Consider the following 13315-nt stretch of genomic DNA (forward strand, 5'->3'; position numbering starts at 1 on the left):
GATCAACTTTCAGGTTAGTGTTGTTTTTTTCTTTTAAATAAATAAACATATAGTTATAATTAGAGTACTTTAATAGATTTAATATTGTTATACATTATTAGAATAGATTATATTTTATTTTGGTAACATAAAATAAGTTAATTGTCAGATTAGCTTTTGTTTAGTAATAGAATATATTATTAGTAAGCTGCTTTAGTGAGTATTAATTGTAATGTTATTAAATAAAATTTTTTAAACGTGTGATTTAGGAAATTAATTTTGAAGAATAATAAGTTATGAAATGTGAACTAAATATTTTATTATGTTTTTCATTTCTTTATTTTAATTTTTTATTTTAAATATGGTAAATAATTTATTTTACCGAATATTTATTGTGTAACCTTCCGTATTTTTAAAATTTTAAATATGAATAAATTGTGATTTTATCTTATTAAATTTAAATTTTATAATTCAAAAAATTATTCTATTAGAAACAATTAAATAGAATAAGAGATAATTTTATTTTAAATCAATCAAGGTTCTTATGTAATTTTATTATAATTGAATATTTTACATAATTATAATAATTAAAAAATAAAAAAGAATTGTACAATTTAATTTAAAATTTTTTTATTATAAATAAGTTATGACTTATTATTAATTTGAACTCTTTATTTATAAACTAATCTATTAAGAGTAATTAAATTAGTTTTATGAATATTTAGAGTTAAGTTAATTAATATTCTACTGTAAATTTTTATAATTGGTTATTTTATAATTTGAAATTAAAATCTAGTAATGGAAGCATTATATAATTTAATTTAAGTAATTTCTATTATGAATAAATTATGATTTATTTTATTAATTTGAGCTTTTAGAGATTAATTTATTTGAAATAATTAGATTAATTTTTATAAATACTTTAAGTTTAAGTTAATTAATATTTATGTACAATTTTTATTATAATTAGTTATTTTATAAAAATTAAAATTAATATTCTGGTGATGAAAAAAATAATGAAAAGTTATATGATTTAATTTACAATTGATATTTGGGTTTAAAATATATTTTATAAAAATGTGTCTGATATGTTCATTTTATAATTTAAATTAAAAGTAATTAGTTGAGCTCATTGATATATTGATAAATAAAATTTTATGTGTTCTGAAAGTAATTTTTACAGTATTATATTTGAATTTTCCGTTTCGCTGCAACCCATGGTCACTGCTGTGAGAGGCTGAGAGCCAATGTTGCTGCTGTCCCAGTTGTGTTGAGACGCAATACCAATGCTATCTTGACTGAAACTGTTGCGTGGCTATTAGTGGTCCTACCAGCTGTTTCATTGTAATTTCGCCTCCGATTTTTTTAATTGCGACATCGAGGTAGGAGATTTATTTTTAAAGTTTAATTGGATAATTACAGATAGTTAATAATAGTTAAGAGTTGATTAATTGATGTGAATGACTTGAAATGTGTTTGAAAATAGTTAGCTTATGTGATTACTCTGAATTATAATTGAAATTGGATGTGGTTGTGAATTGTGATTGAGTTATTGATTGCTGCGATGAATTGACTGAAATTCTAATCTTTGATGGATTGGTTGCTGGTGAGCCGGTTATTCAATATATTGTAATGGTAGTGGACTTGGTTGGTGATTGACTGAAACTGATTTTGAGAGTTGTTGAAAGTCTGAATCTTGAAATGTTAAGCTGCTGGTTGAAAATCTAATTTCTAAAATAAAATGACAATTTTAAAAGCGAATCAGTAATTCGATAGTGATCGAAATGGTATAAGATTAAAAGCTAAGTAAACTACAATAAATATAGTTGTTAAGGTTCAATTTTGAGGGGTTCGTATTAATTGAACAATTAGTTGTAAATTTTTAAAGTTAGGTTGTGAAATCTGATTTTCTACATTACTTTTAAATGAAATCAATAACTTTGAAAGGTTACAACTAACTCTGTGATTATCAGAATTGTGTGAGACTAAGTTTGGGTTAAACTTGAGAATGTATAAAGTTGGACCAAAAAGTTTAAGGTCTTTTTGTTAAGAATATGATTTATGGTGGATTTTTGAAATGTGGTTGTTAAATCTCATTTTTTCTGCAGAATTTTTAAAACAATAGTAATTTGTTGGCTCAGTTGAAAATGTTATAATTTAAATTTTAAAATGGGATTAATTTTAAATGAAACTTTGGTATTAGTTTTTTAATTTCATAAAATTTTAGAATTGTTGGAATTGTGGTTTTAAAGATATGAATTTTTAAAATATAATACATTATGCAATAAAAGTCCGGTTCTGTTTTCTTAAATCAGTAATTTTGAGAGCCTATAACTTTTAATTTTGGATGGATGTTGAAGTACAACGAATTGGTGGTGAAAATTAAGTTAGTTTAGTATGTGTAACTTAAATTTCAGGACTATCCATATTTTCATGAGTGAGTTATGGGATTTGGAAGAGGATATGTTCACTGAATTTTAAAATAGAACTTTGCAGAAAATTACTCAACTTCCAAGTCATATAACTTCTTCATTAAAAATAGTATTTACCTGAAACTAATTTAAAAAAGAAACCTAAATGAGTCTATTTGAACCATATTAAATTTTAAAGTCATTGAATTTTATATGAAATTTTGAAAGTTGATATTGCTACTGTTTTTTGGTTTTTAATACTACAGAGCAGGTATGGTTTTTCCTCTATTTTCGAAAGAATAATAAAAAAATTATAATTTTTTATTTGTTAGAAAACTTAATTTGAAGCGGTCGCCTGAACACAATGTATGTGTAATTCCAAGTTCATTTGATATATTAATAGTAGAAAAGAAGATATAATGTCGATGATGTTTTGGTGATAGCCATGGTTCATGAAGTTAAAAATGAATCTTATTGTTATATGCTTGATTTAGTTTTGATGTTTGTTGAAAGGTAAAAAAAACAAAACTTATTCCGTTTAAAAGTAATGAATTCAAGCTTGAAAAATGTTAGTTTCTATATGGTTTAAGTGACTTTTAAAGTTGTAAAGAAATTGAAATGGATTTCAGTATTAATACTAGATATTTTGAGAATATTAGAGTAAGAGCTATTATAATAACTTAAATAATTCTTTTAAGAAAAGATAGTTGAGATTGAAAATTGTTGGTCTGTAAGGCTCATAACGAGTGATACTATGATTATTTGAGAAGGACGTGAGTTTTATCCCGCTTGTATAATTGCAATTGTAAAAGAGATAATGAATGAGAATGTGAAACGAATGATAAAGTATTGATCAAAGTTATGTCATACTACCACAGAAGAGCACAGCAACAAATTGTTTGATTTTTGTCACACTAGAATAAAAAGTTCTATATTTATCACGGTAGAGCAGATACTGTCACAATAGAATTGTCTATTTTTCGTCCACTTATTTTTCTGCCACAGTAAAGCAGAGGCAGCCATAGAAGAGTAACTATTTGACTGTGTACGGGTTGAAAAATCATATCCGAATTAATGTGGATTTGTGACAGGATAATATCAAGATGCGGGTAGACAACCGATACATGAACTCATGACCTGCACTAGGATTAGACATGCATCATTTTACTTGCACATCATTCTCTGTTATATTCTTTGTGCTTTTATTCTATTTCTTGCTTTGTCTGTTTATATTCTATTTGTCTACTTGTATTTAATACTGTCTGATTTGTTTACGTGTCTGCTTGTATTTAGTATTGTCTGATTTGTTTACGTATGTATTTACTTTTAGATTGAAGGGTGTTTTTAATAAAAAAGATTTTGAAGGGATATATAACTTGAAGCTGATGACCAATTCTTCTAACATAATTTTAAAGAATTTTATGGAATTAATGAGACTATTTGCATTTTAATTCTTGAATAAAACCCAAAACATCCCCTGACAATTACTTCGAAAGACAACGAGGCCCTTAACAAAAAAAAAATCAATCCGGCCCCTGATAATTATTTCGAAAGGACAACGAGGTCCCTGTGCCAAAAAAATTAATGTTGTTTTTTTTTACAGGGGTTAATCAGTTCTAAAAAAATTTATCAAGGGCCGAATTGGGTGTTTTTTTCCTTGGGGATCTCGTTGTCCTTTCGTGATAATTGTCAGGGGTCAAGTGAGGTATTCTCTCTTTATTCTTTATTTTTATAACATTCTTTACCTCTATTGAAAATTTGTGATTTATTTCTCACTTCAAAATTTTTTACTCTTTCAGGAACACATGTTTAAAGATGCAATATCAAACTATAGACAATTAGTAGATTTTATTTATAATATAAGTTGCTTTCTTAGAATTCTTTTACTTTTAATACGTAAGATTTTATTTTATATAGAAGGATAAGTGTGATATGTTAAATCTAAATTTTATTTTGGATTTATTTGTATAAGATGTATTACTAATAGTATTTATGTGATTATTATTATTTGTAAATTTTTTATACATAATTTTAAAGAATGAAAACAAAAGTTTTATAATATTTTTTAAAACTAAAACACGATATCAATATAAAAGCTCAATAATTAAATAGTATAATATTACATAATATTCTTTTTAGTAGAAATATTAAGAATTAAGCAAAATATTTTACCCAAAAAGGACGATACATATTGCCATGTGGTTGAATAAACTTTTAAATATTTGACTTATAAAATTAAATTTTTTGAATAGATTTCTACATTGCTACTAATTGTGTGGAAGTAATGAATACTGGCTATTTTTTTTATAAAAAAAAATAGTATTTTTGTTAAAAATAAGATTATTTAGTATAGTTATAGGTAGGTACATTTTGTAGATGAAAAATCAATATACAAATATGTATTAAACACGTGTCAATATTTTTACAATATATAAAATATATATTGAACACCTTTTTTATATATTTATAATACTATAATATGTTTCAAATATCAATATTTAAACAAAATATTATTTTTATCTCTATATAAAAAATAATTTCTGACTAATACTAAGAATATTTTTAGATTTATTTTCCAAAATCATTCACCTTTTCCTTGTAAAGTTACGTCAAATTACAACTTTGCCACTGACACCAAATGCCGTTGCTCACGGCTCACTTCGCGGTATTCACAAACTCGCAAGATTCCACTACTCTTCCAAACGCTCACTCTGAAACTCCATTGATGAAGAGCAAAACTTGCATCTCTGAATTCCGAATAAGAAATGGTAGTACTCAGCCGTCTGAAATCCGCTTTACGTCTTCTTCCTCGTTCTTCCGTGACCTACGCAACCTCTGCCTCTTCCACCTCCAACCTCTCACCGGCGAAGAGGAATCAAAGCGCCTTCGTTTATGTCCCGCAGGTTTTGTACCGTCGGATCTTCCATGTGAGAGATCCAACTCACCCGACTGTTACGATTCTCGAGCAGTGGGTTCAGGATGGCGGAACTCTTAGCTACGATAAACTGCTAGTGGTTATCAAGCAACTTAGATCACGCAAAAGATATAAAAACGCACTCGAGGTATCGTCATCATCATTAATTACTAATTAGTCGTTAATTAATTAATAAAAATATTATTTATTCGAACTTTAGGTTGAATCATGATCTAGCTGCAAAATGCGATTCAAATGTTAAAGATAGTAAGATACTATGTTTTTCTGGGTTGAGTTTTGGGATCTTTGTGAAAATGAACCGTGTTTGCAGGTATCATTTTGGATGTCTGAGAAAGGATACTCTGAATCTGGATCTGCAGATTTTAGTTTAAGACTGGACTTGATTGCAAAGGCTAACGGAATAGAAGAAGCTGAATCCTATTTTGATAGCATTCCGAAAGACTCAAGAGCTGCAGAATGTTACAGCTCTCTTCTTAATTGCTATGCTCAAGTTAGGGATGTGGATAAAGCTGAAAGGATCATGCTGCAGATGAAGCATTTGGGTTTCGCAAGGTCTACTATGGCAAGAAATTCTTTGCTTAACCTCTACTATCAAACACAAAACTATGACAAAGTGGAAAATTTGTTGCTTGAAATGAAAGAAGAGGGTATTAAATTCGATAGATTTACATTCGCCACCTTGATTAATACATATGCGGCCAAATCTGATATAGAAGGAATCGACAAACTTCTTGCACAGTTAGAAGATGATCCATCTTATTCCCAACATGTAGATTGGTGGAGTGTTTATGCTGTGGCAGCCAATTGTTATGGAAAACTCGGGCTTTGTGATAAAGCTTTTAACGCTTTAAAGAAATCAGAGGAGCGCCTGAGTTCTACAATCTGGAAAGAGGCCTTTCCTTACCTTATGACTCAATATGCAACAATAGGGAAGAAAGAAGAAGTGACGAGGTTGTGGAATATTTATAAGATGGATGGGAAGTTACTTAAAAGAGACTATTATTCAGCTGTAATAAGTTCATTTCTCAAGTTGGATGACATTGAACTTGCCAAGAGTATCTTTGAGGAGTGGGAATCTAGAAACCGGTATTTCAGAAATTTCCTTATTCCGAACATGATGATAGCAGCTTACAGCAGAAAGGGCAATATGGAGGAAGCTGAAGCCATTGTTAATAGGACAATCATGAGGGAAGGAAAGCCAAATTTATGGACTTGGTCAGGGCTCTTGCTTGGATATATTCCACAGAGAAATTTTCCGATGGCTGTTCGATGTATGAAAGAGGCAGTTTCTATCTGTGAAGTGGGCTGTAAGTGGAGGCCGCTACCAGAATCCTTAGCTGCCATTTTTCAGTACTTGAAATTTAATGGAGATATGGAGGAGACAGAGGATTTGATAAGGTTACTCAGCAGCAAGAATATTATCTCCCTTGATGTTCATAACAAGCTGATGAGTTGGATTAAGGATGTGGAATCAAATGTACCTGCAATTGATGTGCTGGGAGGCGATTCACATAAACAAACAGGTGAAATTTCAGAGCCAGAGGAAGATTGGAACAACCTGACTTCTACTTTAGCCATCAATAAAATGTTAAGGGATGACTGTCAATTAGGCAAATCATGAATTATGGTTTACATTTGGTGTACACATCTTTTCAACAATGAAGTTTAGGACCAATTAATGTAGGTGAATGGTTCATCAAAAAGGCTGATTCTGAGTTGGTATGTTTTATATATCACTCTTAAATTTTCTAAGATGCTTCGTTTCAAAATTGATAGAAAAGTAAAAGGATGGGACATCGGTATTAAGTAATAACTTATGGTTGAGGAAGTTTGGGTTTGAAATATTTGATGGTTGATTCGTGGTAATAGTTTAGCCACCAAAATAGAAAACAATATGTTACCAAAAAAAAAAAATATGGTAATACTTTTAAGTAATTTTTAAAAATATATTTTTAAAGAAATATAAATAATTTTACATTTAAATATTTTATGTAAAAATATCTTTTAATTTAACAATTATATTTAAATATAATAAAATAAAAAAATTATTTATTGCATTAAATTTTTTTAAATAAATAAAACTTTTAAAAAGTGTAAGTTATATTTAAAAATAAATATTTTGTTTTTTTAATATTTTTATTTTTACTATTAAAAATTTACTAAATATACTAAATTTTTTAATAGTTTAATAACTTTCAAACAGCATATAATTAGCCTTGTTAAATCACGGAATTTTTAAATTATTTTTAATATCGAAGTTGGAATGGTGTAATACTTATGTATTATAATAAAATAGTGTAATACGCTGTTATCATGCCGAAATTTATCTAAATTAAAAAACGTGACCAACGATTACTGTAGTTTGAATCTTTTAAAGAAATAGTTACTAACGATTCTTATAAGGTTAAATATGTGACCGTATTGAGAGAGAGATTGAAAAAGAATGGCTTCGATTTAAAAAAAAAGATTGAAGGAGAATGTTGCTTTAATCAATGGCCATGATCTGTCCAATGATGATAAATAACATGAAGGCTTTGGGAATTATGACTAACGATTCCTATTGAAGTTGTTTGTATAGTGTGTCATCGTGCAGTCCACACCTCTTCGCATCAACAATTTCATAGTTGTTTTTAAATTTTTTTTTTTTTTTACTTTTATTATTATAATCTTCTCAATCGATATTCGGATCGAGTCAAGTTCTTCGACAGTATAAGAAAATTGTTTTAACTTTATATACAGCTCAACGATAAATACCAGTGATTGAATTTAAATGTATATTGAGAACATTTTTTGTAAATTTGCATTATTATTGATGTATATTGTTCAAAATTGAATGAACTCACCGAATACTAATATAGAATATATGTATAGAATATTTGTCATCCTTTTTATAGTTTATACAAATTTATATTTTGAAAAATAATACTCTTAATCTCATCGAACAATATCATAAGAGAAATGACAAAAATACAAAGATTGTCACACATAAATATTACACCTTTAGGTGTTCTAATAAAATTTGATCATCACAATAGATTTTTAAATTAACGACAAAAATTTAACTAACTTTTACTAAGCACATAACAAAAAGTAAAAAAAAATTTACTTATGGCAAAGAAGAATAATTATACGGTTAGAGGAGAGAGAAGTGGCATGGAAAGAGAAGAACGTAGCGCCTTATATATAGATAAGTTTTTTTGAAATCATTAGCTACAAGGGTATTTTTTAAATATTTTAAAATTCTTCTAGTAAAAAATTACCGATAACAATGTTTTTCAAAGATTCTTCTCTATAAAAAATGTTAAGATTATTTTTAGAGAGTTTTATTTTTTAAGATTCGTCAATCATAATTTCAATTTGGCTTTTTTTCTACTTTTAAACTCATGATTTCTATTTACACTAACTATCTCTTATATTAACTGTTACACAAAAATATGATAATATTAACATAAATCACACCTCATTTTTGCATGAAACTTTTGAATAAATAATATAATTATTTTATTTATGGACATATGTTATTTATAGCTTATTTACCAATTTGTATCTTTTTATTTATTTCGTTTACATTATAAATGAATTAAGGTTGCATATATATCGTTTACAGTGTAAAGGATAAGCCACGTATCGCCTTGCACGTATTACGTTTGCACACGTGTTGTGACACGTGGGTTATCTTATTTACACGGTAAACGATATATGTACAATCTTAATTCGTTTATAGTATAAATAAGATAAAGTTTAGACACGCCTATATAAGCAAGTCCAGTGACGAATTTAAAAAATTTTAATAGTGGGGGCAAAATATATATAACATGATAATAATTTTTATAATAAAAATATTATGTTTACATAAAAAATTAGTTATTATATTATCTATTATAAATTTGTATATAAATATATATATTATTTAACTTATTTTCAATGTCTATTTTGTATTTCAAGTTTTATTCTATATAATACGTAGCATAATTATTATTATTATAATTATATTCTGTTATGTTTTTAAAATATCTAATTACAAATTAAAACATTAAAATAGTAATTTAAATAATAACATATACTTTAAAATTTAATTTTTATATTTCATATTTTGAAAAGATTGAATAATCTTTTCTTTGACAATATAATCAAAATGTGTCTTTTTCATATATATATATCGTTAAATAATTATTTAAAAACTCAATTTTCATACAATTAGCTCTTAATAATATTCATAGGAAAAAGTTCATTCAATTAGTGTAGTTGTTATGGAAAAAACTAAAGCTAATTTCAAAAGAAGAAACACTAATAGATAGATAATATTCTTTCGAATCAATTTTTAAAAAAGAACACCGAACTTATTTAAATTTAAAAATTGATAATTATAATGGACATCTAATATGAAATTTTCAAATTGATTATCAAGTGTCAAAAGTTGAATAAAAAATTATTGTGGAGTCAAATTTAATAATTTAGTGAGGACAAATAAGTATTATTATATACTCTTCAATAAAGTTCCAAATTGTAGTGGAGATATTTGTCCCGTACCAATAGGAGTGGATTCGTCTTTGAGCAAGTTGTTTACAACACTTCAAAGGTCCTTTTTATTCACTCTTTTTGCTTCATTACTACCTTTTTTGACGGCTTTTTTCATATTTTTTGAGATACTCGAACATTATGGCACTCTCAGATGCACGAAATTATAATATCAACTGTCTGAATGTGACATGGCACATCATGGGGCGATCGATTTTTACGTTAGTGTTGTTGTTTTTCTCTTTTAAATAAATAAGCATATAGTTATAGTTAGAGTACTTTTATAGATTTAGTATTGTCATTCATGATAAGAATAGATTATGTTTTGGTAACATAAAATAAGTTAATTGTCGAATTAGCTTTTGTTAGGTGGTAAAATATATTGGTAGTAAATTACTCTACTAATAATTAATTATAATGTTATTAAATAAAATTTTTAAATGTGTAATTTAGGAATTTAATTTTTCAAAAAATATTTATTAATTATTTTAATATATTTTGAAGAATAATAAATTATAAAATGTGAAATAAATGTTTATTGTGTTTTTTTTCAAAGATAATTTAATTTAATTTCTTTAAAAAAAAATAACAGTGTCTAAAGAGAGACAAATAGTAACAATTGGGGATGTTCCACTAGGTATGACTTAACTGGAAAAAAAAAAAAAAGAAACATGGCTAAAGAGATAACGGAGCTAAACGTGGAAAGGTATGTTTAGTCCATAGCTTTAGATACGTGGTATCGCGACACTGCCTCAACTATCTTTTCTACTATCGTCTTCTTTCCTTCAAAAATTATTCTATTTCGAGCTTTTCAAAGTTCCTAGCAAACAACCATAATTCGAGCAGTCTCAGCAATGTCGGCTTGGTTATTGGCGGTGACCCGTAGCCACCACGACCGGAAATCAGGAGATCCATTTCGAGCAACAGTCCCAATAATAAAGAGAGAGTTCCAGACCATAACAGCAAGGCCACAACAAAAGAGACAGCAAATGATTGTTTTATTTTCCAGTTTATATCTTGAACATAAAGACGAGGTGTTTGCAAATCTGCAATGAATAAGATTCAAAATAGATAACCTTTCATGAATAGTTCCTCATGTAAATATTTGTAGCTTGGTTTAAATTTTTAATGCCCAAATCTGCTTCCAAATTTTTTGATTTTGCAACAAAGGAGAAAGTTGCTCAGTTGGAACATGATAAAAACCATAAACTATCGCATACTCAGTAGAGACATCATATTGTTTTCGTTTATTCCAGTTTCATTGGAGCTTGTCAACACCATCAGCATTCAGAGGGGTGGAGAGGATACGGGTCGCGATTTTCGAAGGAAAAGTTTTTTCTATCTGTTCTTGCTTTCATTGACAAATCACTGTAAGTAAATCTTTGACCCAGTAGATTCTTGTATTTGTGTTGTTACTGTGATTGGAAATAAATAGGTATGGAGAAGGTAACCAAATATCATGCCATATACAAACATTGGAACTTGAACTTATGCTCCAGCTAATTTCTTTTTCTGCAACTTTTCTTCCTTTTAAAAGACTTTATCAACCCCAAAAAGGTTGTGAATCTTTATCAATTGTCAGTATGGTTGCATAACGAAAATATTTTTCTTTTAGCATTCGAGCCAATAGAGAATTTGGACCAGAAACAATGGTATCTCCAATTATAGCCCCTCTGGGGTGTAAAATATATCTTTTCTCACCATCCCCATAGTGTATGAGACAGATGTATGCATTTCGATTAGGGTCGTATTCTATGATTATGATTCTACCATATATGTCTTTTTCATTCCGGCGAAAATCGATTTTTCCCGGAAGTCCACAGAAAAATTATTGCTAATTGTCCGAAATGTGAAGCAAAAATATTTTGATAAAGATTCAGTTTTCTGTTGAGGTTTATCCTGTGGAGGTACTCAAATTGGATTAGTGATCGATTTCTAGGTTTCGCCGTAAACCTAATTGGTTACTTCATAGTGACACTCCAAAATTACTTTCATAGTAGTGCCAAATTATGTGCTCTTAGATATTTAAAACCCAATCTAGGGGTGTATATTGGTCGGGTGAAACTGGGTTTGTCATAACCTAGACTCGACCCTAAATATACACCGGATCTATTTTTTTTAGATCATAACCCAGTCATAGACCCGATGAAACCCAAATATTTTTGGACCACAATTATACCAAGTCCAAATTGGGTGAAAATCGGGCCTTTAAAATTTTAATAATTTATAAAGAAATGTATTTATGATACACTTGTTTATAAAAAAGAAACTTGTTATTGAGAAGTTGATATCCATATTTGAACTTGAATTTGTCCATAAATTTTAACTTGATGCTTTTTTAATCTATTTTCTAATTCAATAAGTGTGATTTAAAATAAAATAATAAGCTTATAATTAATATAACATAATATTGGAATTAATTTAAAACATATATATGTTTTTTAGTTCTCTTAAGATGCACATGGGTCAGGTGAAGCCGGGTTCACCTTGACCCAGACCCATCCCTAAATAATGATCGGGTCTAGTTTTGAGACATTTATCCAACCCTATACCTGGTGAAATCACACCAAATTAGCCCCTAAAATGTTCGGGCTCGGGCTAAATCTTCGTGCCGGGTCGGGTCATGTACACCCCTAACCCAATCCTCCTTCTTTCTTAGGCCTGGACATCATATCCTCGCTAATCCACGCCATTTTGCGCTCTAAACCTTTTCGATCCCACTAGAATTGCATCAATATCCTATGCATCTTCTCCAATAATGAATTTGGTAATTAGAAACAAGATAGAGTATATACCGAAATTGCTTTACCAACTACTTTAATGAGTACATGCCGTCCACCTGTTAATAGGAGATTTCTTTTCCAAACTTGGACCTCTTTTGAACTTTATTCTTAATGATCCTAAAAGTCGCTTTCTTCGATCGTTGGACCACTGATGATAGCCCTAGGTATTTATCCTGGGCATCCACATGTTTAATATTAAGAGTAGTAGCCAATTCCCATCGAGCGTTGGTAGGTGTGTTCCGACTGAAAAAGATAGCAGACTTATCGAAATTAACTTTGTCCAGTAGTTATTTCATAGTCATATAGTAGAGTCAAAAGGTTAGAACATGTCTCCTCTAAAGCCTTACAAAAAAGAATAGAATTACGACAAACAATAAGTGATTAACACTTGGACTTCTCTTATGAATTTAGATCTTTTGAATAGTCCTGTTTTGCTCTGCTTTATGTAATAGATAGGAGAAATCTTTTGTTCCAAAAAAAAAAAGATACTGTAACAAAAATTTTCTTGACGAATACTCTTTGTTGGCCTAAAAAAACTAAATAGTTGACTTTCTACTAGAATAGAATAAAAAATTTATCTAAAGACAAAACTTATTGTCTCCATGATAAACTATAAGAACTTCCATTCTCTCTTATTATAAGCTTTGTTCATATCCAATTTTATCATTTCTTGTCTTCTTAGTTTTTAA

At 28.4% G+C, this 13315-nt stretch overlaps 1 protein-coding gene across 1 annotated transcript; it reads left to right on the forward strand.

Annotated features, from left to right (window-relative positions):
• The first annotated feature begins 5048 nt into the window (after positions 1–5048).
• Positions 5049–7075, forward strand: LOC107630080 (pentatricopeptide repeat-containing protein At2g20710, mitochondrial-like). The gene is made up of 2 exons (XM_016333112.3): positions 5049–5452; positions 5636–7075. Exons 1-2 carry the CDS (start codon positions 5156–5158, stop codon positions 6944–6946), a joined length of 1608 nt encoding a protein of 535 aa, XP_016188598.1. The 5' UTR covers positions 5049–5155; the 3' UTR covers positions 6947–7075.
• The last annotated feature ends 6240 nt before the right edge of the window (positions 7076–13315 follow it).

The sequence above is a fragment of the Arachis ipaensis genome, chromosome B3 (assembly GCF_059453495.1).
Source record: "Arachis ipaensis isolate K30076 ecotype BB chromosome B3, ASM5945349v1, whole genome shotgun sequence".
NCBI lineage: Eukaryota > Viridiplantae > Streptophyta > Magnoliopsida > Fabales > Fabaceae > Arachis > Arachis ipaensis.